This window comes from Ranitomeya imitator, chromosome 1 (genome assembly GCF_032444005.1).
Source record: "Ranitomeya imitator isolate aRanImi1 chromosome 1, aRanImi1.pri, whole genome shotgun sequence".
Taxonomy (NCBI): Eukaryota; Metazoa; Chordata; class Amphibia; order Anura; family Dendrobatidae; genus Ranitomeya; species Ranitomeya imitator.
This window is the reverse complement of record NC_091282.1, coordinates 144978328-145004427: the sequence shown is the minus strand read 5'-3', so window position 1 is coordinate 145004427 and position 26100 is coordinate 144978328. Positions and strand designations below refer to the sequence as shown.

The 26100-nt window shown below is 45.7% G+C and overlaps 1 protein-coding gene and 1 long non-coding RNA gene across 4 annotated transcripts in view; one reads left to right on the top strand and one right to left on the bottom strand.

Annotated features, from left to right (window-relative positions):
- LOC138664592 (uncharacterized) overlaps positions 1-19037 on the bottom strand; it is a 62281-nt gene extending 43244 nt beyond the window's left edge. For both annotated transcript variants that reach the window (XR_011318369.1, XR_011318368.1), the window contains exon 1: positions 18957-19037. This is a non-coding gene — a long non-coding RNA (uncharacterized lncRNA). The remainder of the gene's footprint in view (positions 1-18956) is intronic.
- The window catches only part of TMEM161B (transmembrane protein 161B), a 76495-nt gene continuing 69379 nt past the window's right edge, over positions 18985-26100 (top strand). The window contains exons 1-3 of one of the 2 annotated variants that reach the window (XM_069751406.1): positions 19182-19256; positions 20723-20784; positions 23767-23840. In XM_069751406.1, the coding sequence (XP_069607507.1) occupies positions 23838-23840 (3 nt within the window). In that variant the 5' untranslated portion in view covers positions 19182-19256; positions 20723-20784; positions 23767-23837. Of the gene's footprint in view, positions 19257-20722; positions 20785-23766; positions 23841-26100 lie in introns of both variants that reach the window. The other variant, XM_069751397.1, reaches the window with a different exon arrangement.

Here is a 26100-nt window from a genome sequence, read left to right as displayed (position 1 = left end):
TCAATCTCAAAAAACGGGGTGACAGGTTCCCTTTAAATACTCACCTGCTACGGCGTGGTCCCTGGCAGCTTCTCCCGGACAGATGGTCTCCGGCGCCCGCAGCTTCTTCCTGTAGTAAGCGGTCACGTGGGACCGCTCATTACAGGAATGAATATGCGGCTCTACCCCTATGGAAGTGGAGTCCATAGTCATTACTTTAATGAGCGGTCCCACGTCACCGCTGAACAGAGGAAGAGCTGCGGCACCCAGAGACCATGGGACAGGCAGGGACAGCGACAGGAGCGCCGAGACTAGGTGAGTATATGACAGTCCTCTCTCCCCCTCACCCGCCGACCCCACCGCCGATCATGACTCGAGTATAAACCGAGAGGGGACTTTCAGCCCAAAAATTTGGGCTGAAAATCTCGGCTTATACTCGAGTATATACAGTACTTTATTCTGGCTGTGTCTTTATTTACCATATAACTATAGGATTAGAAATGGATAGGTGCCTTATAGATGCTTCTCCATTACTAAGCGATGGGCTTGATTTCACCTGACAATACAAAGGTGACATAAACCACACAAATATGAACTGCACCTGCCACCGCTACGGGGCAAGTGGGAAAAGCAGGGCAAAGTAACAGAATTGGCGCATCTAATAGATGTGCATTCTCTGGGCAGCTGCAGGCTGCTATTTTTAGGCAGGGGGGTCAATATCCATGGCCCCTTAACAGCCTGAGAATACCAACCCCCAGCTGTGAGCTTTAGCAAGGCTGGTTGTCAAAAACGGGGGGACCCCACGCTGTTTTTTGTCAATAACTTGTTTTAAATAACTAAAAAAATGGCATGGGAACCCTTCTATTCTTGATAACCAACATTGCTGAAGCTGACAGCTGGTTATAGAAAATACAGGGGAATCCACGCTGTTTTTTTTTCATTTATTTATAGCGCAGGCGTTGGCTGATGAATACCCTCATCAGCCGCTCCTGGTCACTAATTAGAAGCAGCAGGGGTAGCCTGGAGTAATAGTCCCATCAGCTGCCGCCTGCTATCACTTTTATCACTTAAATATAACTCATCATTCTCCTCTGCTTGCTCCTATCGCCGGCAAAACACGGGAGAATGATGAACAGCACTTACTTTAACGCTTCTTCACTGGCTCCCGTGTGGTACAGATGCGGAACACGAATGCCACATGTGTGCTGCAAGTATTACACACATGGTACCCATATCTCCGGTACGGTTTTTTTTTTTTGCAGTATCAAAAATATCAGGATGTGTGAAAGAGACCTTATAGTGGATTTTTATGTTTGGCTGCTGTCCCGCACTAAAAGACGTTTTTTATTGCAAAAAAAATAGTTTTTACATCACCACATTTTGAGTGCTATAATCTTTCCATATTTTGGCCCACAGAGTCATGTGAGGTCTTGTTTTTTGCGGGACAAGCTGATGTGTTTATTGGTACCATTTTCGGGCACACATTTTTTGATCGCTTTCTATTCCAATTTTTGGGAGGCAGAATGAATGAAAACCAGCAATTTCAGGAATTTCTATTGAGTTGGGTTATGCCGTTCCACGTGTGGTTAAATTGATAAGGCAAAATAAAGTAGAGATCTTTCTCTGGTCCTCCTGCGCTCCCCCACCAACTCACTCGATGTTATAACCTACAACACCTTAGCTATTCGACGACTCACTTGGCAGCCTTAAGGTACCTTCACACATAACAATATTGTTAACGATATCGTTGCTATTTGTGACGTAGCAACGATATCGTTAATGAAATCCTTATGTGTGACAGCGACCAACGATCAGGCCCCTGCTGGGAGATCGTTGGTCGCTGAATAAAGTCCAGAACTTTATTTCGTCGCTGGACTCCTGCTGACATCGCTGGATCGGCGTGTGTGACACCGATCCAGCGATGTCTTCACTGGTAACCAGGGTAAACATCGGGTAACTAAGCGCAGGGCCGCGCTTAGTAACCCGATGTTTACCCTGGTTACCATGCTAAAAGTAAAAAAAAACAAACACTACATACTTACCTACCGCTGTCTGTCCTCCAGCGCTGTGCTCTGCTCTCCTCCTGTACTGTCTGTGAGCCGGAAAGCAGAGCGGTGACGTCACCGCTCTGCTTTCCGGCTCACAGACAGTACAGGAGGAGAGCAGAGAAGCAGAGAGCGCAGCGCTGGAGGACAGACGGCTGTAGGTAAGTATGTAGTGTTTGTTTTTTTTTACTTTTAGCATGGTAACCAGGGTAAACATCGGGTTACTAAGCGCGGCCCTGCGCTTAGTTACCCGATGTTTACCCTGGTTACCGGCATCGTTGGTCGCTGGGGAGCGGTCTGTGTGACAGCTCTCCAGCGACCAAACAGCGACGCTGCAGCGATCCGGATCGTTGTCGGTATCGCTGCAGCGTCGCTTAATGTGAAGGGGCCTTTAGATTAAAAACAACCACCCCCTCCCATGATTGTGCATACACTTCTCTATGGGTCACCTATTTCATGGGCCTGCCTCTGCTGACAGGACCCTGTTCTACCTCTAGAGCCGAAGTGCGGAGCCCGACCTTAACCCAAAAAAATTATTCTAATTCGGTTACAGTTCATTGTCTGCTCGTATGTTTTTTTCTCGCCTGTCTTCTTTCTGTCTTTAAATATCTTTTGTTACCCTACTGACTCACTGTCATAGGTTTCCGGAAGATACAGTCTCGGTCTCTTGGAGACACTACTATAATCATTTGGATTTTAATACCTGAAATAGTTTTCCCCCCTTTGTTTATACAGTTCTATGGTCTGACCCCAGTCCGTTCACAAGATGCTGATCCGAATGATTTTCTTCTTTACTATAGTGCCGCATTCGTTATTTTCTGGATTAAAAGTGTAATACAATTTTTCAATGTTTATCTTCTGATGGGCCGTTGTGGGCCACAATTCTTGATTTTGTTATGGTGTGTTATGAAAATTTTTCTTAAAATAATTAAAAAAAAATTGATAAGGCAGTTTTATTCTTCGGGTCAGTACAATTACAGCGATACCTCTTTTTTAGCTTTATGTTTTGGCGCTTTTATACAATAAAAACTATTTTATGGAAAGAATAATTATTTTTGCATCTCTTTATTCTGAAAGCTATAACTTTTTTATTTTTCTGCTGATGGAGCTGTATGGCAACTTGCTTTTTGCTGGACAAGATGACGTTTTCAGTGCTACCATGCTTATTTATATCCATCTTGTTGATTGGCGATATGATGATAAAGCATTGTTTTTTTTTTTTGGTTTTTTTTATATGGTGTTCACTAAAGGGGTTAACTAGTGAGATAGTTTTATAAGTTGGGTCACTGAGGATGCGGCAATACCAAATATGTATTCTTTTGTGTTTTTTCATTCAAATATTTATTTAGAGAGACTATATATTTTTTTTTATTATTTTTGATTTTATTTTTTTAAATATTTTTACAATTTAAAAAAAAAAGTCTACTTTTTTACTTTGTCCCACTATGGGACTATCATTTTTTGCAGGTTGATCGCTTATATAGCATGGAGATGAAGCAGCATTTCCATGCCATAGAAACTATCAGCTCTGCACTGACAGACAAGCTTGCTCGTCATGCACTGGGCATGATCAGCAAGTTTGCTAGGTCTGGTGACCCAGATATCGTCATGACCACATCAGCTCACCATGGCAATGATTGGGGCCCTGCGTCACGCTGCAGGGTCTCCAATCCAAAGGGAGAGGGGCTGTCAGCTCTCTGCCAGCTTCCGGAATGCTGCGATCGTGTTCACTCGCAGCATTTCAGGGGTTAAAGTGCCAGGAGCCGTGTGTGACGGCTCCTGGCACTTAGTACCAGGTGTCAGAATCACCTGACACCCGGCAGCGATCGCCCGCGCACCTCCATGTGAGAGGGTGATCGCCTAAACGTAATGATCCATCCCTGGTCAGATAGGCCCAGGATGGATAGGCCCAGGGCACATGGCTGGATTATTACATCTAATGTCAGGAAGGTGTTAACGATGGGCCTAAATCTAACCGATACCTAGATAAACCTAGCTACTCAATTTCCTGCCAGATCATAACAAAACAGGGCTCCCAGAGCTGATAACTGGAATTTGAGGTTGCTAGTAGATAGCTCCATCTCCAGACCTTTTTTGCAGGAACTCTAGAATTTGACCTACTGTGACTTCCCCTGTAATTTTTTAACTTGAGGTAGGCAAAAACTATATCCAGGTTCTGGCTTAAATTCTGGTTGTGGCCACTTTCCTGCTCATTAGTGGCCACCAAATTGGGAGAAAAACCTTCTCCCCTCCCCCCCATGAACAGTGCCCTCTCAAATTCCATGCCGTCAGATGTAGGCTGGACACTTGTGGATGCCAGACTGGCCCTTGAGAGACAAGCTCTGGTCATCATCAAGTTGTGTAACCAGCAAAGGTAAAGCAGGCAGCTATCAGCTTTGGAGGGTCGATGGATACACATTATGCTCTAGAAGTGGAGCATCACTGCCCTGGTGCATTGGAAATCGGGGTAATAGTAGTTCAGGTTGATGTCAGCTGTGAATTGTCCAAAAAAATACACCTGAAATCAAACCGTTATTAGTAATGGAGAGGCATCTATCAGACGCCCCCCCTTTACTAACCCAGTAAATGAAAAAAAAAAAAAAACAAATCTTTAAATAAAAACTACTCCACACTTCCTCAGGTTCACGTCATTTTTTTCACTTATTCATAAAAAGCTGTTCAATATACTCCACAGGGTGCAATATTGTATGTCAGGGTGTTGTGCAATTATGTGTCTATATTAGACCAGTATGTTCTGGCTCTGGTACCAGACTGAACTTTATGTCCAAAGCTCGGTTCGGGTACAAGAACTCTACTAGAACTTGGAACCCGAACCCTATTGAAATGTATGGGAAGATGAAATTCGGAGCTGGAAAATTATCTCTCTTCCCGAACTTCCCCCAGAACTTCGCACATTAAAAACGGACTTCTGGGAGAAGTCTGTATTCAGAGTTCAGCACTAGGCACCAAGTGTCAGGTACAAACCCAAAACTTTAAAAGTTTGGGTCTGCTCATCTCTATTCTATATGTCCATGGACTAATCTACATGTCTGTTTGTCTATTATCTATCTCTACATCATTCTGAGTTTTTACCGCTGCATTTTTCCTGCCAAGATGCAGAAATAGTGCACAAATTTCTGCATAGAAATACAACATTTGCACATACCATTACTCAAACATTTCAGGGAAGATATTCTTTTAAAAGCCAGCTGGGGACTCTGCTTCTCAGGTGACTATTCCAAGAGGCCAGTCCCCACGTGCTCCTCCCAACTCCCCTAGACAAACGTGTGGAGAGACTTGTCAAACTAAAGGCTACTTTCACACTTCCGTCTTTTGTCCTCCGTCGCAATCCATCGGTTTGGGCAAAAAACGGATCCTGCAAATGTGCTTGCAGGATGCGTTTTTTGCCCGTAGACTTGTATTAGCGACGGATGGCCACACGTCGCGTCCATTGACGGATCAGTCGTATTTTGGCAGACACGACGCACAACAAAACGTTCAATGTAACATTTTTTGTGCGTTGCGTCCGCCATCTTCGACCGCGCATGTGAGGCCAAATAATAATAATAATAATCTTTATTTTTATATAGCGCTAACATATTCCGCAGCGCTTTACAGTTTTGCACACATTATCATCACTGTCCCCGATTGGGCTCACAATCTAGAATTCCTATCAGTAGGTCTTTGGAATGTGGGAGGAAACCGGAGTGCCCGGAGGAAACCCACGCAAACTCTTTGCAGATGTTGTCCTGGGTGGGATTAGAACCCAGGACCCCAGCGCTGCAAGGATGTAGTGCTAACCACTGCACCACCGTGCTGCCACCGTCTCCGCCCCCTCCTCCCGGACTGCAGAATGGGCAGTGGATGCGTTGAAAAACTGCATCCGCTGCCCACGTCATGCAGTATTTTCACAATGGCTGTCGGCCCGACCGAAATGTGAAAGTAGCCTAAGGCCAGTCTCACACGTCCAGATAATTCCGGTACCGGAGAAAACGGTACCAGAGTTATCCGTGTCCGGGTGTTCACGTAGGCTGTGTGGGATCTGTGTGATGTCCGTGAACGTTTTTAGGGTCCGTGTGCTGTACGTGTGTCCGTGTATTGCAACAATTTTTACAATTTTAACCCTACGACAGGAAAAACGCACACGGACAGCATCCGTGTGCGGTACGTGTTTACACGGACCCATTGACTTTAATGGGTCCGTGTGATCCGTGTGCTCCCACGAACATCGACATGTCTCCGTGTTTTGCAAACGGACACACGGTCCGTGAAAACACGCTGATATGTGAAGAGACACATTTATTTTAATGTGTCTACGTGAGTCAGCGTCTCCGGTACGTGAGGAAACTGTCTCCACACGTACCGAAGCCACTGACGTGTGAAACCGGCCTAAGGGGATGGGGCAAGGAGACAAATGCGGCGGTGATGCAGAGTGAAATGAACCTGACTGAAATAATATTAGACCGGACTCTAGTGAATTGTCAGGTTACGCCTCTACCTTAAAGTGCTATAAACATAAGGATGAATGACCTCGGGGAGATCAAAACATCCTACACCGCGGAGACACCATCACGTGTCTCAACGCAGTGATCCAGAACACTGCCCCCATCCCTTATGGGAAATATGCAAATGCATATGCAAAACAGCTGTCTGTGGATGGATACCATGTTTTGGCATAGGTGGTTTTCCTTTTTAGATGCTGCCCTTTCCGTGTTTGTTCCTTCCGGTGAATGACCTGGCTATTTATTGCTTGCGTTGAGAAGCACGTGATGGTGTCTACGCGGCTTTTCTACATGCATTTGCATATTTCCCATAAGGGATGGGGGCAGTGTTCTGGATCACTGCGTTGAGAAACACGTGATGGTGTCTCCGCGGTGTTGGATGATTTGATCTCCCCGAGGTCATTCATCCTTATGTTTATAGTCCTTTCACTAGGCACTGCTCCTAATAGCTAGTTTCCTACTCCACACTGATGAGGGGCAAATACCCCGAAACAGATGTCTGTGGATGGATACCATGTTTTGGCATAGGTGGTTTTCCTTTTTGGATGCTGCCCTTCCCGTGGTTGTTCCTTCCCGGTGAAAGACCTGGCTATTTATTGCTTGAGTTGAGAAACACGTGATGGCGTCTCCGCAGCTTTTCTACATGCGCCTACCTTAAAGTGAACCTGTCAGCAGGATTGTGCACAGTAACCTACAGTATCAGGTCGGTGCCGATATACTGACTAAAATGATATGCTTGTGCTCCGGGGCAGCCTGTCGGGGGGGTCGTCTTCATGTGGTGCTCTGATTAGGTAATCATCAGTATGGTTTCTGACAGTGACCCTCAATGGCCTGCCCCCTATTTTACATTCTGATTAAATATATTTAAAAAAAATAATAATACCGTATATACTCGAGTATAAGCCGAGATTTTCAGCCCAAATTTTTGGGCTGAAAGTGCCCCCCTCGGCTTATACTCGAGTCACGGTAGCATTGGGGTCGGCGGGTGAGGGGGTGAGGGCGCTGAGGTAGACTTACCTAGTCCCAGCGATCCTCGCGCTGTCCCTGCCGTCCCACGGGCTTCGGCGCTGCAGCTTCTTCCTCTCTTCAGCGGTCACGTGGGACCGCTCATTAGAAAAATGAATAGGCGGCTCCACCTCCCATAGGGGCGGAGCCGCCTATTCATTTCTCTAATCAGCGGTGCCGGTGACCGCTGATAGAGAAAGAAGCTGCGGCACCGAAGACAGCTGTGACAGGCAGGGACAGCGCGAGGATCGCCAGGACTAGGTGAGTATGTTATATTCACCTGTCCACGTTCCAGCCACCGGGCGCCGATCCATCTTCCCGGCGTCTGCGCTCTGACTGTTCAGGTCAGAGGGCGCGATGACGCACTAGTGTGCGCGGCGCCCTCTGCCTGATCAGTCAGTGCAGAGAGACGCCGGGACCGGACGCTGGGAGCTGCAATCAGCGAGGTGAGTATGGCTTTTTTTTTTTTTATTGCAGCAGCAGCGGCCATGGCACAGACTTATACCGAGCATCTATGGGGCAATATGAACGCAGCAGAGCACAGTATGGGGCAGATATGGGGAAATATGAACGCAGCAGAGCACAGTATGGGGCAGATATGGGGATATATGAACGCAGCAGAGCACAGTATGGGGCAGATATGGGGATATATGAACGCAGCAGAGCACAGTATGGGGCAGATATGGGGATATATGAACGCAGCAGAGCACAGTATGGGGCAGATATGGGGATATATGAACGCAGCAGAGCACAGTATGGGGCAGATATGGGGATATATGAACGCAGCAGAGCACAGTATGGGGCAGATATGGGGATATATGAACGCAGCAGAGCACAGTATGGGGCAGATATGGGGATATATGAACGCAGCAGAGTACAGTATGGGGCAGATATGGGGATATATGAACGCAGCAGAGCACAGTATGGGGCAGATATGGGGATATATGAACGCAGCTACTGATGTCTCAATTGATTTTACTTTTATTGGTATCTATTTTTATTTTTGAAATTCACCGGTAGTTGCTGCATTTCCACCCTAGGCTTATACTCGAGTCAATAAGTTTTCCCAGTTTTTTGTGGCAAAATTAGGGGGGTCGGCTTATACTCGGGTCGGCTTATACTCGAGTATATACGGTAATTGCCTGCAGAATTATAGCATATGTAATGTGCACTTCATTTTTTTTTCTTTGCTGGTATCCATAAATAAAAAAAAAAAAAGTTTTAAAATGGCACCAGCACAGTAGCAGCTATTGGTGGTTGCCATCTTTGAGGAGAAATTTGTGTTACTCTAGTAAGATGGTGCCACCTGCGCAGTAGCAGCTATCAGATCGCCGATAGCAGCTACTGCACAGGCGAGGCTGGTTCCATTTTCAAACTGATTTTTATTTATTTTTTTAGGATTTTATGTATACCAAAGAAAAGAATGAACTTACCGTTACATATGCGATCTATATATTATTCATTATGTAAAATAGGGGCAGGTCAATGAGGGACCTGTCAGAGGTCATATGGATGAATACCTAAGCAGAGCACCACATGAAGACCTACCACAGACCACGAGCATATCATTAAGGGTATGTGCACATGCTGCGGATTCGCAGCAGTTTCCCAAGCATTACAGTACCATGTAAAGCAATGGGAAATGAAATCTGCAGTGCACATGCTGCGGAAAAAAACGGGCGGAAACGCAGCGGTTTATTTTCCGCAGCATGTCAATTCTTTGTGCGGATTCCGCTGCGGGTTTGCCCCTGCTCCAATAGAAATCTGCAGGTAAAAACCCTCAGAGGAAACCACAAAAGAAACCGCGGTAAATCCGCAGTAAAAACCGCAGCGGTTTTTCACTGCAGATTTAGCAAATCTGCTGCGGAAAATTCCACAATGGAATCTGCAGCGTGTTCACTTAGCCTAAAGGGAACCTGTCACCCCCAAAATTGAAGGTGAGTTAAGCCCACCAGCATCAGGGGCTTATCTACAGCATTCTGTAATGCTGTAGATAAGCCCCCAATGTATCCTGAAAGATGAGAAAAAAGAGGTTAGATTATACTCACCCAGGGGCGGTCCCGGTCCGATGGCCGTCGCGGTCCGGTCCCTCCCATCTTCTTACGATGACATCCTCTTCTTGCATTCACGCCGCGGCTCCTGCGCAGGGCCTCACTGTCCTTTCCCAAGAAGAGGACGTCATCGTAAGAAGATGGGAGGCCCCGGACCGGGACGCCCATCAGACCCGGACCGCCCCTGGGTGAGTATAATCTAACCTCTTTTTTTCATCTTTCAGGATACATTGGGGGCTTATCTACAGCATTACAGAATGCTGTAGATAAGCCCCTGATGCCAGTGGCCTTAGCTCACCTTCGACGGAAAATAAAGATTACATAACAACAAGATGGATTTTTATCAAGGTATCATTTTAATCAGTATAATGGCACCGACCTGACAGATTCTGTAGGTTACTGAGCACAATCCTGCTGACAGGTACCCTTTAATAGTAGAGCAGGGGTGGACTTATTTGTGCAACCTGTGCAGTTGCACAGGGGCCCATTTCTACCTCCAAAGCAGGTGCAATTTTGCGTTTTTTAGGAGTTCTTGGGCTGCAAAGACCTCATATATTGTTATTGCACAGGGCCCTTTTCTCTCTGTGTCCCCCAGTGGTTAATGCATACCAAAAAAGCAGAGAACATCCCCCTCAAAATATAGACCCCTTTTCCCAGAACAGATGATCTAATTAATGCAGATATTAGGCCCAGCAAGGGCAGGTTTACACAAGCAAGTTTTTATTCCAAGTAGTGTCTGTGGGAAAAAAAAAGTCCTACTACCAAGGTCTTTCAATAGAAGAAATGATACTTCTTGGAAATTGGGCTGTTTAGAAGCAGTTTTTTTCCCACTGAATCTGCATGTAAAAAAAAAAAATTATATATCCCAGAATGCAGTATTTTATTCCGTATGTTGTCAGACTCACCCATTCACTTCTATGGGTGAGCAAGTAATGGATCCCATATGAAACATGTATATCATCAGATTTTTACTGATACATGGCAAATCTTTGACTATTCTCAGTTGTTGCCCATGTGCAATCTGTTTCTACACATTAATTAAAAGAGCATTTACTGTAGTTTCCCATGTTAAAGTTTTCTGAATAAAACTGAATTTTGTATACACTTGTGTGAACCAGGCCTAATAAAGACTCCAAATAAAGTGCAAACATAATTACACTTTTAGGACAGACTCCACACACTTCAAAAAGTAAAACTCCCCAAAAATACCGGATTACTCACCGGTAATGCTCTTTTATAGAGCCCACGACAGCACCCACTAGAGAGAGGGGATCCGCCCCTAGGAACAGGAAACCTACAGAGAGATAAAAGGGGCGGTCCCCCCCTTGCTCCTCAGTTGTTTTACAGAGAATAGGAGGAACCGCCGCTAGGTTTTAGTTAAAAGGCTCAGATAGATAGATAGATATATATATATATATATATATATATATATATATATATATATATATATATATATATATATATATACACATACATACATACATACATACATATATATATATATATATATATATATATATATACACACACACACACTTACAAACTTATACTATATCTTTCTATTATTTACACATCACCGCAACTGTACCACGTGCAACTATATAAAGAAAAGGGAGGGATGTGAATGGGTGCTGTCGTGGGCTCTATAAAAGAGCATTACCGGTGAGTAATCCGGTATTTTCTATTCGCCACGACAGCACCCACTAGAGAGATTTACAGAGACTATAGATTGGGTGGGTTTACTGAGTCAAGGACCGATACCCAAAAGGTTAGATCAGAAGCAGAAGATAGGTCTAATCTATAGTGCCTATAGAAAGGTATTAGGCGAAGACCAAGTTGCAGCCTTATATATAAGGTCTATTGGCACGTTCGCCCTTTCTGCCCAGGAAGTCGACAAGGCTCTTGTAGAATGTGCTCCTACATGCATTGGAGGATCTCTTCCTCTAGCTTTATACGCCAAGATTATGGTATCTCTGATCCAGCGAGATAACGTGTTCTTTGTGACTCTGGATCCTTTGGTTTTACCCTGGAAAGACACAGAGTGAGCCCTACTCCTCCTCCAGTCCCTAGTTCTCTCTAAATAGGCCAGACTTCTGGAGTTGAGTGGTCTTTATAAAAAGTAGGTAATAAGATCTCCTGGGATCTATGAAAACTAGTGGCTACCTTAGAGAGAACATGGGTCCGTTTTCAAAATTATTCTGTCTGATGTCACAGATAAAAAAGGAGGATCTATTGATAATGCATGGAGATTGCTCACTCTTCTAGCAGATACCAAAGCTACTAATAATACTGTTTTCAACAAGATATCTTTTAATGAGGCTGTATGAAGAGGCTCAAAAGGGCTTTGTGTCAATGCATCTAGGAATAAAGTTAGATCCCACTGCGGAATCTGCGGTATATTAATTGGTCTTGATCGCTCACATGCAGATATAAATCGGGATATCCACCTATTTCCCACAACGTCATAATTAAAGAGAGCTCCAAGAGCTGAAACCTGAACCTTCAGAGTGCTTACGGAGAGCCCTAACGCCAGACCCTTCCGTAGAAACTCTAATATAGAGAATATAGGAACTTCAGAAGAAAGTTGTGCGGTATGGAATTCGAGAAATTTCTTCCAGATTTTAACAAATTCTGGTAGTGGAAGGCTTTCTACTCCTCATGAGGGTATCTGTTAACCCTCTAGAAAATCCCCTAAGATTTAATAACCGCCTCTCAAATTCCAGACAGTCAAGTTCATGCCCTTTACCTGAGGATGGAGGAATGGTCCCTGAGACAGGAGGTCCTTGTACTGAGGCAGAATCCAGGGGTCTGTAATTGACATTGCCCTGAGCCACGAAAACAATGGCCTCTTGGGCCAGAATGGGGCTATCAACAAAACCCTTGCCCCTTCTTCCCTTATTTTTCTTATTACTATGGGCAATAGATTCCATGGAGGAAAAGCATAAGCCAGGTCGAATGTCCATGGTACCTGGAGGGCATTGAATATGTCTGTATTGTCCTCTCTGCATAGAGGCAAACACTTTGACTTGACGGTTGGCTCTTGTGGAAAACAAGTCTATTTGAGGTACACCCCATCGGGCTGTTATTAATTTGAAAATCTTTCTGTTGAGCATCCATTCCCCCTGATGAAGAGTGTGACGGCTGAGGAAATCAGCACGAAAGATGCCTATGCTTCTGATGTGTACCGCTGACAAGGATAGCAGATGACCTTCGGCTAACTCCATGATGTCTGATGCCACCCCCATAAGATTGTCTGACCGTGAACCTCCCTGATGGTTCAGATAGTCCACCGTGGCGGTGTTGTCGGAGAAGACCCTTGTGTGAGAGCCTCTCAGCTGAGGGAGAAAGTGGAGTAGGGAATAATATATAGCTTTTAATTCTTTAACATTAGAGGAATTATTAAGCTCTGATCTGGACCAGAGACCCTATCTGATCCTGAAAATGTGCCCCCTCAGCCTTCAGGACTAGTATTTGTGGTCACTTTACTAGAAGGGGGGGGGGGGGAATCACCCATAAAACTCCTTTCGACATATTTTCCCAATTCAACCACCATGTAAGGGAGTGTACTACTTCTAAAGTTAGAAAAAACTGTCTTCTCCAAACATCCTCTCTTTTTAATGTCCTCTTCTAATACAAACTTCTGCAGATGTCTAGTATGGAATTGTGCCCACTGAACCGCAGGAATACAAGAAGTCAGGGATCCTAGCAATGACATGGCACTTCTCAATGACATACGCTTTCTGATCGCTAAGGTCACTTTATCTACTATGGAGGCCTTCTTATCAGGAAGCTTACATATTTGGACAACTGAATCCAGAAGGAGCCCAAGAAATTTTTGACATGTTACCGGCTGGAGTCTGGATTTTCCCCAGTTGACAATCCAGCCAAGTGTTTGCAAAGAAAACACTACTTCCTCCAACCTGTGCTCACACTGTAGGGAGCTTTTACCTACAATCAACAGGTCATCTAGATACAGAATTACCAGTGTGTCTTTTACCCAGAAATGACATTACTTCCAATAACAATTTAGAAAAAACCCTCGGAGTAATAGATAAGCCAAAGGGCACTGCTCTGTATTGCAGATGATGAACCCGCCCATCTATAACAACTGCTACCTGAAGGAATTGCTGGTGTAACTGGTGAATAGGAAGATGGTAATAAGCATCCCTAAGATCCAGTACTACCATGTAACAATTTGGAAATACATTTTTTATAGCTGAACGAATGGATTCCATTTTAAATGTTCTGGGTTTTATAAAGGTGTTCAGTTTTCTCAAATTAATTATAGTTCTGAAAGAGCCGTCAGGTTTAGTAATCAGAAACAAGGGAGAGTAAAATCCTTTCCCTATTTGAGATGGCGGGACCTCTATTAAGACTTGTTTGGACAAGAGGGATTTCAAGGAAGTGAGAAGGAAAGAACCCGGAGGTGTTTGAATAAAATCTAAAGTGAGGCCTGAAGATACCAAATTGATGGCCCATGGATTAACAGTTATTTCCTTCCATTGTTCAACAATTACTAGTAGTCTAGCTCCCACTGGTGAAATATGATCAACGGAACTTATCTGCTGGTTTAAAGGGGCGTTTATTGAACAAATGTCCTTTTGTTTGAACTCTTTATTATTCCAACGGTCCTTAAAGCCTCCCTTCTTGCCAAATGGTGGCTTCCTGAACGCCCTTCTGTAAGAAGGAATAAAGGGATTAGGGAACCCCTTCTTCCTTTCACCCGCCTTAGCATTTCATCTAGGACCGCTCCAAAGAGGTACTCACCCTGACAGGGTATGGCACACAACTTAGACCTGGTTTGGGCATCTCCCTTCCAGTTTTTTAACCATAACGCACGACGAGCCGTATTAGTGAGGCTAACTGTTCTGGCTGCCAGGCAGAGATATAAGGTACGGATTGAGGCATCAGATATAAAAGCCGCAGCCCCCTTAATCAAAGGAATAGCAGCACGCAATTTCTCCCTGGATACGTTGATGTTTTGGTCCAGCTGCTCTAGCCAAACCAGCATAGATCTGCTAGTTGACGTGGCTGAGATTGCTGGTTTAAACGTGGTGACACAGGCTTCCCATGATTTTTTAAGAAGTGCGTCCGTTTGGTTTTTTTTGTCCATAGGATCTGACAAAAAGCCTGCATCCTCCACAGGTAAGGAGGAACGGCGAGAGGTGGATGCCACAGCCGCATCCACTTTAGACCAAGTCATCATTTTCAAAGGGGTACCGCCTTTTACATGATACTGGCACAAAACCCTTTTTGTCCTTTACTCCACTCTCTTTTATCAAGGTCTTTAATGGCCTGATTTACAGGGAACACATGGCCCTTACGTTGGGAAAGACCTGTGAACATAACGTCCTGAGGTGTCTGAGGTTCCTTAGACTCTGATAACCCCATAGTTCCTACCACATTTTCAGGCGAACTACCTCCCAAGGACTGAAGCTCTTCCCGGATCATGAGACATATCTCATTCATTCTGACCGAACTCTCCTGTTGCAAAGTGTGATCTATGCAATTTTGACACAATTTCTTTATATACGAGTCAGGTAGAGGCTCGTTACATATTGCACACTGCTTGTGCTTAGTCTTTCCCGTCCGTTTAGCCGGCTGCTGGGTTCTTTGATCGCCCTGGGGTGTAGAACGGGACGACTTTTTTACTGAGTTAATCAGTGGAGTCACTCACTTTCGAGTGTCCACTGCCTTCCTTTCTAGCATCACCACTAGGCAGGATTAAATCCTCCAGTGGGCGCTCGATATTCTCCTGAGACGACATGTTGCGCACAGACTAATGTCCTATCTGCTCTAATAGTGTAGGATATTTGAGGAAACACACCCCCTCTTTTTTTTTTTCTTCCATACCTGACCAGTGGGGAGTCAGATCGGAGTAGCGGTGTGTGACGCTGGTGTGGGCCATGGCCAGCACTGGACACAGCAGAAGTATGAACCCGTCAAGTATGCTGCCCCATTCTCCACCGTCGTCTATCGCCAGGGCATCGCATCCACCGCTGCAATGGCGTCCATACCGGAACACCAGACTGACCTCGCGCCCCCGGAAGTTCAGCCATCTACTTCTGGGACGCAGTCGCAGACCATACCGCGCATGTGCACGCTCTATCTCTTCCATGCGGCTGAAGTTACCGCTACTGAGCCCGCCGCTGCAGCGCTATCCGTGCTGCACCACCACCTTGAACAGAGGGGTAAGCTATAATTGTCTCACAGTGACTACTTACCGGCTTATAGCCGAAGGGACATCTGCAGCCATGCGGTGGAGCGATACAAGTGTCCCAGCAGGGAGACTGTTGACCATCCGGCATCCATACTGATGCGATCAGAAGAGGGGGGAGCCAACAGGAACATACCCCCGTCTCTGATACTCACTCTGGAGCCCCTGCCGCTCAACAGAGACGTACAGGCGGCAGTCCAGGCGAGCTTTCCTCTTCTTAAACTTGCAGAGATTCTCTCTGAGGGTTTCCCACCAGGAACAGGAAACCAACTGAGGAGCAAGGGGGGGACCGCCCCTTTTATCTCTCTGTAGGTTTCCTATTCCTAGGGGCGGATCCCCTCTCTCTAGTGGGTGCTGTCGTGGCGAATAGGAAAAAATCGATTTTATTCATTTATTTAGAGCCATTAATTCCACGGCACTTTACAGACATTATCATCGTTGTCCCCGTTGGAGCTCACAATCTAAATTCCCCATCAGTATGTCTGGAGTGTGGGAGGAAACCCACATAGACAGGGGAAAACATACAAACTCCTCGCAGATGTTGTCCTTGGGGTATTTAAATACCTCAGCACAAAACAAAAAACAAACAAAACACTCAAAAGAACAGGCTGCCTTAGATTACAGAATACATGGCCTTCCTCAGCACGGAGCCCAGGTCTTTATTAACCCCTTCAAGACCTTTGACATACTTGTATGTCAACTTTGATGCCGTTACCTTTGATGAAGGCTTGCATGCATGCAAAAATTGCATCTTTCCCAGCAGATGATGGCTGATAAATCAGCCATCATGTGCCTTTAACAGACGCAGGTGGGGTGGAGCTGAGCTCTGCCTGTGGCAGTTAACCTTTTAAATGCTGCTGTCAATCTATGACAGCAGCATTTAACACATGCCGTTCACGGAGCGCATCATTCCACACGATGGGTTGCAATGACGGCTGGAGGTCTGCTGAAGAACTAGCCTTCATCGTAGATCGTGATATTCTCTATACACAGCAGCGCTGCTAGCGATGGCATAAGTGACTAGACGCAGTTTACAGTCCCCTAAAGGGACTAGGATATACAGTAAAGTTTTTAAAAATAAAAACAAACGTTCAAATCATCCCCTTTTACCTCATTAAAAAAAAACATATTTGGTATTGCAGCATTTATGAAAGTCCAATCAAAATATGCCGTAATCTGATTGGTAAATGGCTTAACAAGAAAAAAAAACTGGCAGAATTACATTTTTTGAGCATAGCAATCTACTATATAATTGTCTAAGGGTCACTTCCATCTGTCTGTCTGTCCTTCTGTCACGGCTATTCATTCGCTGATTGGTCTCGCCAGCTGCATGTCATGGCTGCCGCGACCAATCAGCGACGGCCACAGTCCGGAAGAAAATAGCCGCTCCTTACTGCCCGCAGTCAGTGCCTGTTGCCCGCATACTCCCCTCCGGTCACCGCTAACACAGGGTTAATGCCGGCTGTAACGGACCGCTTTATGTCGCGGGTACCGCATTCCGTTACCGCCGCTATTAACCCGGTGTGTCCCCAACTTTTTACTATTGACGCTGCCTATGTTGCATCAATAGTAAAAAATGTAATGTTAAAAATAATTAAAAAAAAAAACTGCTATAATCACACTCCGTTGCAGCTCGCGCCGGCTGCCATCTTCCGTTGCAGGTTCCGGTGGCAGAAGGACCTGCCATGACGTCACGGCGATGTCATCACAGGTCCTGCACTCATACCAACCCTGGGACCGGAAGCTGCCGTGGACTACAAGGGCTCCCTCGGAAAGGTGAGTATATGTTTATTTTTTCACCTGTGACAAACCTGGCTGGGCAATATACTACATAGCTGGGCAATATACTACGTGGCTCTGTGCTGTATACTACGTCACTGGGCAATATACTACGTGGCTCTGTGCTGTATACTACGTCACTGGGCAATATGCTACGTGGCTGTGCTGTATACTACGTCACTGGGCAATATACTACGTGGCTGGGCAATATACTACATAGCTGGGCAATATACTACGTGGCTCTGTGCTGTATACTACTTTGATGTGCAATATACTACGTGGCTCTGTGCTGTATACTACTTTGATGTGCAATATACTACGTGGCTCTGTGCTGTATACTACGTCACTGGGCAATATACTACGTGGCTGGGCAATATACTACGTGGCTTTGTGTTGTATACTACGTGGCTGGGCAATATACTACATGGCTGGGCAATATACTACATGGCTGGGCAATATACTACGTGGCTCTGTGCTGTATTCTACTTTGATGTGCAATATACTACGTGGCTCTGTGCTGTATACTACGTCACTGGGCAATATACTACGTGGCTCTGTGCTGTATACTACGTCACTGGGCAATATACTACGTGGCTCTGTGCTGTATACTACGTCACTGGGCAATATACTACGTGGCTCTGTGCTGTATACTACGTCACTGGGCAATATACTACATGGCTGGGCAATATACTACATGGCTGGGCAATATACTACGTGGCTTTGTGTTGTATACTACGTGGCTGGGCAATATACTACGTGGACATGCATATTCTAGAATACCCGATGCGTTAGAATCGGGCCACCATCTAGTATTACAATAAGAGGCAACCAAAACATTACATCTACCCCAAAAAGGAGATCAGTAAAAAGTCAGGTCAGATGCAAAAATATAAGCCCTCGCCCAATCCTAGAGAAATTCCGATATTGTTTTTTTCTCCATTTAAACCCAACTATCCGTGTTTCCTATCTGACCTGGAGGATCACATCACACGGACAGCTTTACCGGAGAGAGAACACGGTAACGGAACGATGCGCTGGGAATCTCCTTCCCTCTGCACCACGTGAGAGAGTGATTGATACAGTACAGCTGGCTCCGCAAAGAAACAAGCCCCCGAGTGGAAGGAAAAATAGAGAGTTATGGCTCTCGGAAATCGCCATGAGGTGGTGAAGGGTTAATGCCAGCTCAGCCCGCCTCCGCTTTACACCCTCCATTTTCTACACTGTGCCGCAGACCCCCAACTCCTAGTTTCTGAATTCCACGGACCCCCTATGAGACCCCGGCCCATTAGCATCAAACAGATAGAGCACTGAGCGCCGCCTCTGACTGCTGCCAGCCGCGCCGCGCCCGCGCACGTCACCGCCGTGCTCGTGCACTTACTCCAAGCCCGCGCTCACAGGATGGCCCCGCCTACTCTCCTGACCGTGCTCTCTGGCAGACAAGACAACCGGAAGACGCCTGAATGCGATCACGTGACTCCACGTTACTGCGTGACGTCATGACCACAAGCCGCCCACGCACTCCGGCATTGCCTCCACATGTGGTCGTTTCCCACCCAGAACAGCGCTGCGCTTCCTGCTATCTAGCTCCTCCCACCCAGGATCTGGTCACATGAGCGTGACGTCACCGAAGGTCCTTTAGCCCACTAGGATTTAACATCTGCCGTGCCTGGAGAGAACGGTGTGTACCGGGGGCAGGAGGATGCATGTGGGGTTTATGGAGCCTTGCCTCACCCGCGTCATGCTCCGGGCGCAGCAGTGCACGCCGTGCAGCTCTACAGTCAGACGCCGGCCAATGACCTCTGCTGTAGTGCTATGAATGGGAGCACGGAGTAACCCTGCCTCCGTCATTGACTCGGCAAAATGGCGCGCAAGAAGAGGGGGCAGATTTATAAAGCTCTGAAAGTACTGTCGTACATAGCCACCAATCACAGCACAGCTTTAGGTCTTCAACTGCTGACTACAAATGAAAGCTGTCATGTGAGTGGCTGCTGTCTCCCATAGCAACCAATGTCAACACAACTTTCAGTTTTCAACAGCAGACTAAAAATGAAAGCCTTGCTGTGATAGGCTGTGGTCTATAGCAACCAATTACAGAATGCTGTGATTGGTTATTATCTTTCCTTAAGGTCCTGACCATTGCATCAGTCTGAGTGTGTCCTATTCTTTTTCCTTGGGCAGAGTCTGAAGAATATCGCAGCATGCACGACTTGCATCCCATATTCTGATCGCATTCGCTCATGCATGGAAAACATCAGACTGCACTCAGATGTCATCTGATTTCACAGACTGACCGAGTGGAGAAGATGGAAAAAAAAGATTTCCTCTCTTCTCCACAATGGAGAAAATCTGATCATCCTATAATAATCCTATCCTGATCAGTGCCATTTATATAAGGCTTCTTTCACACTTCAGTTGTTTGGCGTCAGTCACTTCCGACATAGTGACGGATTGACGGATCCGTCACAATTATTGAGAAAACGGTTCTAACGGATCCGTTTTTTTGACGGATCCGTTACTTGGGGGTTGTCTGGGAAAAGTATCTACTTTTTGGAGCATGCGCAATTGAAAAAACGGATTGGGGCGACGGATCCGCCGAAAAAACGGTTGCGGCAGATCCGTCGCCCATAGGCAGCCATTCTATGGAATGGCGGATGCGACGGATCCGTCGCGATCCGCCATTTCGGCGTTGACAAAAAACGTTTCAATGTCCGTCTATTTTCAGAAAACGTCCGCCAAATTTCGACGGATCTGTCGCATGGCGGATGGAATGGACGACCATCCGTCACAATCCGTCGCTAATGCAAGTCTATGGGAAAATAACGGATCCGTTATTTGAGGAAAATGGCGGTTTTAGACTGACGCCAAACAACTGAAGTGTGAAAGAGGCCTAATCGTCCCAGCTATCTCTGATGAGAGAATGCAGTGGTGACCTCAGCCTTCGGCCTTCACAAACCACCTTGCAGGGGACTGGGACGGGTCCAGCTGGTCATACGTCCGGGCGTTACATGTACGTTGCCTCGCTCCTGACTTACAAGTGTCTGTAGACGACACCCATTTGCCTTTCTTCTCCTTATGAACCTGATTCCGATGCTAAGATGTTTGTGGAAATTAGAAAATTAAAGGCAAACACATTGTACTCCACAGATCTGGGCAGTGACGTGTAGCCGACATGTACACATAAAGGACCTTCCCGCCATCTACAGCAGGTGATCACTGGCATTGGGCACATGTTGGCGTATAGTAATGTTATCGTTGGGGTCAGTGTGTGCTGGTATTCCTGCAGGTTTTACTTTCCAAGCCTTTCCAGTTATGGGATGTGCCAAAGATTGCGCTATGGCGATCCTTCATCACCCCTGCCACTTTTATGGCTGAATTCAGACTGACCCATCTCACGGTCCATTTACAGGCCGGACTCACTTCTGGGCTACAAACCTGAACTTGCTCAAAAATATACCTATAAAGAGAAAAATCAGACAAACTGCACATTTTGCAGTGGTCTCTTCATTTTTGCTAGAGCTGCATTTCTATTCAGCCGCACACTCCGGTCCCGAGTGCCGGATATTGATGCGAGAGACTCGCGCCACACTCGCAAGTGTGTCCCCAGCCTAAATCTGTAATCAGGATGGTGCCCAGTAATCTACAGACACCGTGTCAGGTCGGCACTGTTATACTGATTACAATGATACCTTGGTTGATGAAATCCATCTTGTGGTTGTTGATTAATCTTTATGTTCAGTTTTGAGTTAATGATATGCTCGTGCTCCGGGGCGGCCTTTGGGGGGTCTTCATGTGGTGCTCTGCTTACATATTCATACTGATGGCTTCTGACAGGTCTCTGATCCTTCAGTGACCTGCCCCCTTAATGTCATGCTGCATAGGATATTGTGTATAAAAATAATAATAATATTCATCATGCAGGCACCTGCACTGTAGCATGATATAATGGATAATATGCTTGTTTTCGTTCAGACAAAATTTTTTATTTTCCAACAAAACTATCTTAATCATAGATGATGTTACTGTGCAGGCGCTGGCGCCATTTTACTACAGGGGAAAAAAAATGTTTTTTTCCCTCTTGCAAGATGGCGCCTGCCCAGTAGCATCTATCGGAACGCAATACATGCTACTGCGTCGGCGCCATTTTGATGAAGTTTTTAACCCCACAATACTATATGACTGAATCATAAATGAATATATGCATATTATACATTGCGTCATGGTACAGCGCAGGCGCCACCTCTGGCACCATTTTGATAAATGTTTATTCCCCCCCCCCCCCAATATTTTATGCAGTATGTACAATGGCAGGCAGGTCACTGAGGGATCTGTGACCTGTCAGAAGCCATTAGTATGAATATATAATCAGCACCACATGAAGACCCCCACAGGCCGCCCTGGAGCACGGACATATCATTAACGCAAAACTGAAAATAAAGATCAAACAACCACAAGATGGATTTCATCACCCAACGCATCATTGTAATCAGTATAATGGCGCCGACCTGACAGTGTCTGTAGGTTACTGTGCACAATCCTGCTGACAGGTTAGCTTTAAAAGCAAAACAACTCAAAAATTGGCAAAAAACGTATAGAGGTGCAAATACTAAAGCCATCAATAAAGAGCAAATGACTCCACAAAAGTGGAGAGACACCCATGATGAACGAGTATCTGTTTTTTTTTTTAGTTAAAGATATGTGAAAAGCCCCATAGTTTTAATGGGTCCATGTTCTAACTAGAGGGGAAAAAAAGGAACCAAGTAAAGATGGCTGTTCTCTAATACCATCCTAACTGGGTCGAGGGCAGAGTATGTCAATCCAAGAGATATGACCCGTAGAGGCACTTGTTTGCTATTATCCGTCAGTCTTAGGCAGGGCTGTGTAGTTGGTATAAAATGGACAGACTCTTAAAATGTCTAATAAATACAATGCAGGACGGGCTGTACATTTTTTCTAAGAATTTGGGAAAGTTATGAGATGTCCTATAAATGTCTTTTCTGTTCCCGATCCTAGGATAGTAACATAGTTAGTAAGGCCGAAAAAAGACATTTGTCCATCCAGTTCAGCCTATATTCCATCATAATAAATCCCCAGATCTACGTCCTTCTACAGAACCTAATAATTGTAAGATACAATATTGTTCTGGTCCAGGTAGACATCCAGGCCTCTCTTGAACCCCTCGACTGAGTTCGCCATCACCACCTCCTCAGGCAAGCAATTCCAGATTCTCACTGCCCTAAGAGTAAAGAATCCTCTTCTATGTTGGTGGAAAAACCTTCTCTCCTCCAGACGCAAAGAATGCCCCCTTGTGCCCGTCACCTTCCTTGGTATAAACAGATCCTCAGCGAGATATTTGTATTGTCCCCTTATATACTTATACATGGTTATAGTAACATAGTTAAATCTGGGCTTTTAGTTGAGATGAATCTGTGCTGCACTTTATGCACGTGCTCAGTAGTGACCATCCGCCCCAAAGGCCCCAGTGCAAAGACTCTAAACTATCACAAATCTATAATGAAACTGATCTCATTGATGACTGATCTCATAAGATCAGGGGACATTTTCACCTCCCCCAGACTTAAGGGCCTGGGTGCAACTGCAAACCCTGCACTCAATATACCGTAGTTATGCCACTGTCGATGTTATATCCAAGCAAAATCCTATCACTAGATAAGGTAAAAATAGGCTGTAAAAATGCTCTGGACGTAGCGTCCAGTTTGCTAGAGTATGGCAGATACATGTGAAGGAATGTACATAGCTGATGTTTGTAGGAGTGAAAGCAATGTCTGGATTCAGGGTATGGTAAGTCTAAAGGTACATTTGCTGTGCCAACCACAGCCGTTAAGGCCTATCGGCGGACATTTCATAGCCGGTTTAGGCAGGCTCCTGCACTTCAATGCACACAGAACTATCGGTAATAAATCATTATTCTCGCCAGCCCCATGTGCTCATTCTAGCACTCATTCCTGGTTATCGGCCAGTGTAAGTGCAACCTGAGAGTGAGTTTCACTGCGTCTTGTGTGTGCTAATAGCTCCCAGTATTGGTCCTCCCATCACACCTTGGTATGCCAGCAGGGGCGTGCTTAGTGTCTGCAGACCTGTAGCTCCAGAGCCCACACTTTCCTGTGTAAGGTGCCCATCAGAGCCAGCCTGGCGTACAGTAACCTCATGCAATCTTCTTTCTATTCCAGTGCCTATATATGATCTCCGAGCACAGCTCCTCATATCTTAGACTCTTGGAGAACAAGCCTTCACTACAGAGATGGTAACGTAGCCTTCATGTCCCTCTGTTCATTACTTCATAGCCTGTTTTCCAAGCTTTAGCCATGGTTTCAGCTGTATTGATACTGTTAAATTTCTTATCCCTATAATCAAGGTTATTTGTTTGTTTGATCATAACTTTAGAATTGTTAGCTTTTTTTTAAGTTTCAAGGTATTTTTACACCTGGTTTATTAGGAAATATTTTCTATTGGAAGGATGTCCTAGTCCTGGTCAGTGATGGCCTCCAGTGTCTCCTCCATAGGTTGAACGCAGAGGGCCCATTGTGTCGTCTTTTTTTACTGTATGTTTGTGCATTGTCCTACACCACATCTACCTAGTGTATGAGAGGCAGGTCACACAGGGTGAGAGTGACGGGTGTGACTGCAGGAGACCTCGGACTCCCGTGTGACCCTATCCTGAGTATCAGTGGCCATGTGAAGCATTAGGGCCAGTGCTCATATGTTCTGCACGCTTTCCTTTGGTTTGTTACATGAGCCATCAGGTTTTGCTATTTGTAAAGTAGAGCAAATTGATTCTAAACAAATAGAATTTCCATGAATTTGTGGATTGTAGCAAATCTGAATTTTGGAGAAATCCCTTTGTGTAAATTATTAGCCAGTCAGTCAGTATCTTTGCTGGATTCATCGACTGGGAAATGATTGAGGGTATGTGCACACTGCGGAAAACGCTGCGGATCCGCAGCATTTCCGCAGCTGCGGGTCCGCAGCAGTTTCCCATGAGTTTACAGTACAATGTGAGGCTATGTGCACACTTTGCGGAATAGCCTTAGGAATTTCTGGTGCGGATTCTGCCTCTCCTGGCAGAAAACGCAGCTGCGGATTTGTCGTGTTTTTTGTGCGTTTTTTTTTTGGTGGATTTGCTTTGTTTTTTACCCCTGCGGATTTCTATAATGGAATGGGTACAAAAACGCTGCAGATTCTCAAAAAAGAAGTGACATGCTACTTCTTTTAAACCGCAGCGTTTCCACAGCGGATTTTCCGCAACGTGTGCACAGCTGCTTTTTTTTTTCTCATTGATTTACATTGTACTGTAAATCAATTGCGGATCTGCAGCGTTTCTGCACCTCAAAAAACGCTGCGGATCCGCAGAGAATCCGCAACGTGTGCACATAGCCTAAACCTATGGGTAACGCTGTGCACATGCTGCGGAAAAAGACGTGCGGAAACGCAGCGGTTTAGGGTATGTTCACACGTTCCTGATTTCCATCCTTTTTTTTTCAGGACTGTTTTTTAAAAAACTGCAGCTCTTGGCAGAAAACGCAGGTCCTTTTTTTGGTCCTTTTTTTGTCCTTTTTTGATGCGTTTTTTGATCCTTTTTTTGATCCTTTTTTTGATCCTTTTTTTGATCCTTTTTTTGATCCTTTTTTTTATGCAGTTTTCTATGCAGTTAAAATGGCTGAAAATACCCTAACCCTACCCCTAACCGTACCCCTAACCCTAACCCTAACCCTATTCTAACCTTAGTGGAAAAAAAAAAAAAATCTTAATTTTTTTTTATTGTCCCTACCTATGGGGGTGACAAAGGGGGGGGGTGACAAAGGGGGGGGGGTGTCATTTACTATTTTTTTTTATTTTGATCACTGAGATAGGTTTTAAAATGCACTTTGGAACAAATCTGCCGGCCGGCAGAATCGGCGGGCGCACTGCGCATGCGCCCGCCATTTTGCAAGATGGCTGCGCCCAGGGAGAAGACGGCTGGACGGACACCGGGACTCCGGGTAAGTATAAGGGGGGGAGATTAGGGCACGGGGGGGGCATCGGAGCACTGGGGGGGGGGCATCGGAGCACGGGGCGGTGGGATTGGAGCACGGGGGGGCGGGATCGGAGCACGGGGGGGCAGCCACACTCCGCCCACGCTCTTCCGCCCGCTTCCCCGCACTTCCTGCTGCAGCGGTTCGGCACCACAAACCGCAGTAAAACCCGCAGATATTTTTTTCATCTGCGGGTTTTACTGCGGGTTTAACCTCACAATGGAGTTCAATGGGTGCAGAACCGCTGCAGCTCCGAAAAAAGAAGTGACATGGTACTTCTTTTTTCCCCGCAGCTATTCAGCGCGGTTTTTTTTTTTTGATTTTCCGCATTGTGGGCACAGCAGTTCCTGTTTTCCATAGGGTACAATGTAATGTACCCTGCATGGAAAACAGCTGCGGACCCGCAGCGGGAAAATCGCGGCAATTCCGCATGAAAAAAAGGATCGTGTGCCTTACAGTCCACAGCATGTCACTTCTTTCTGCGGATTCCAC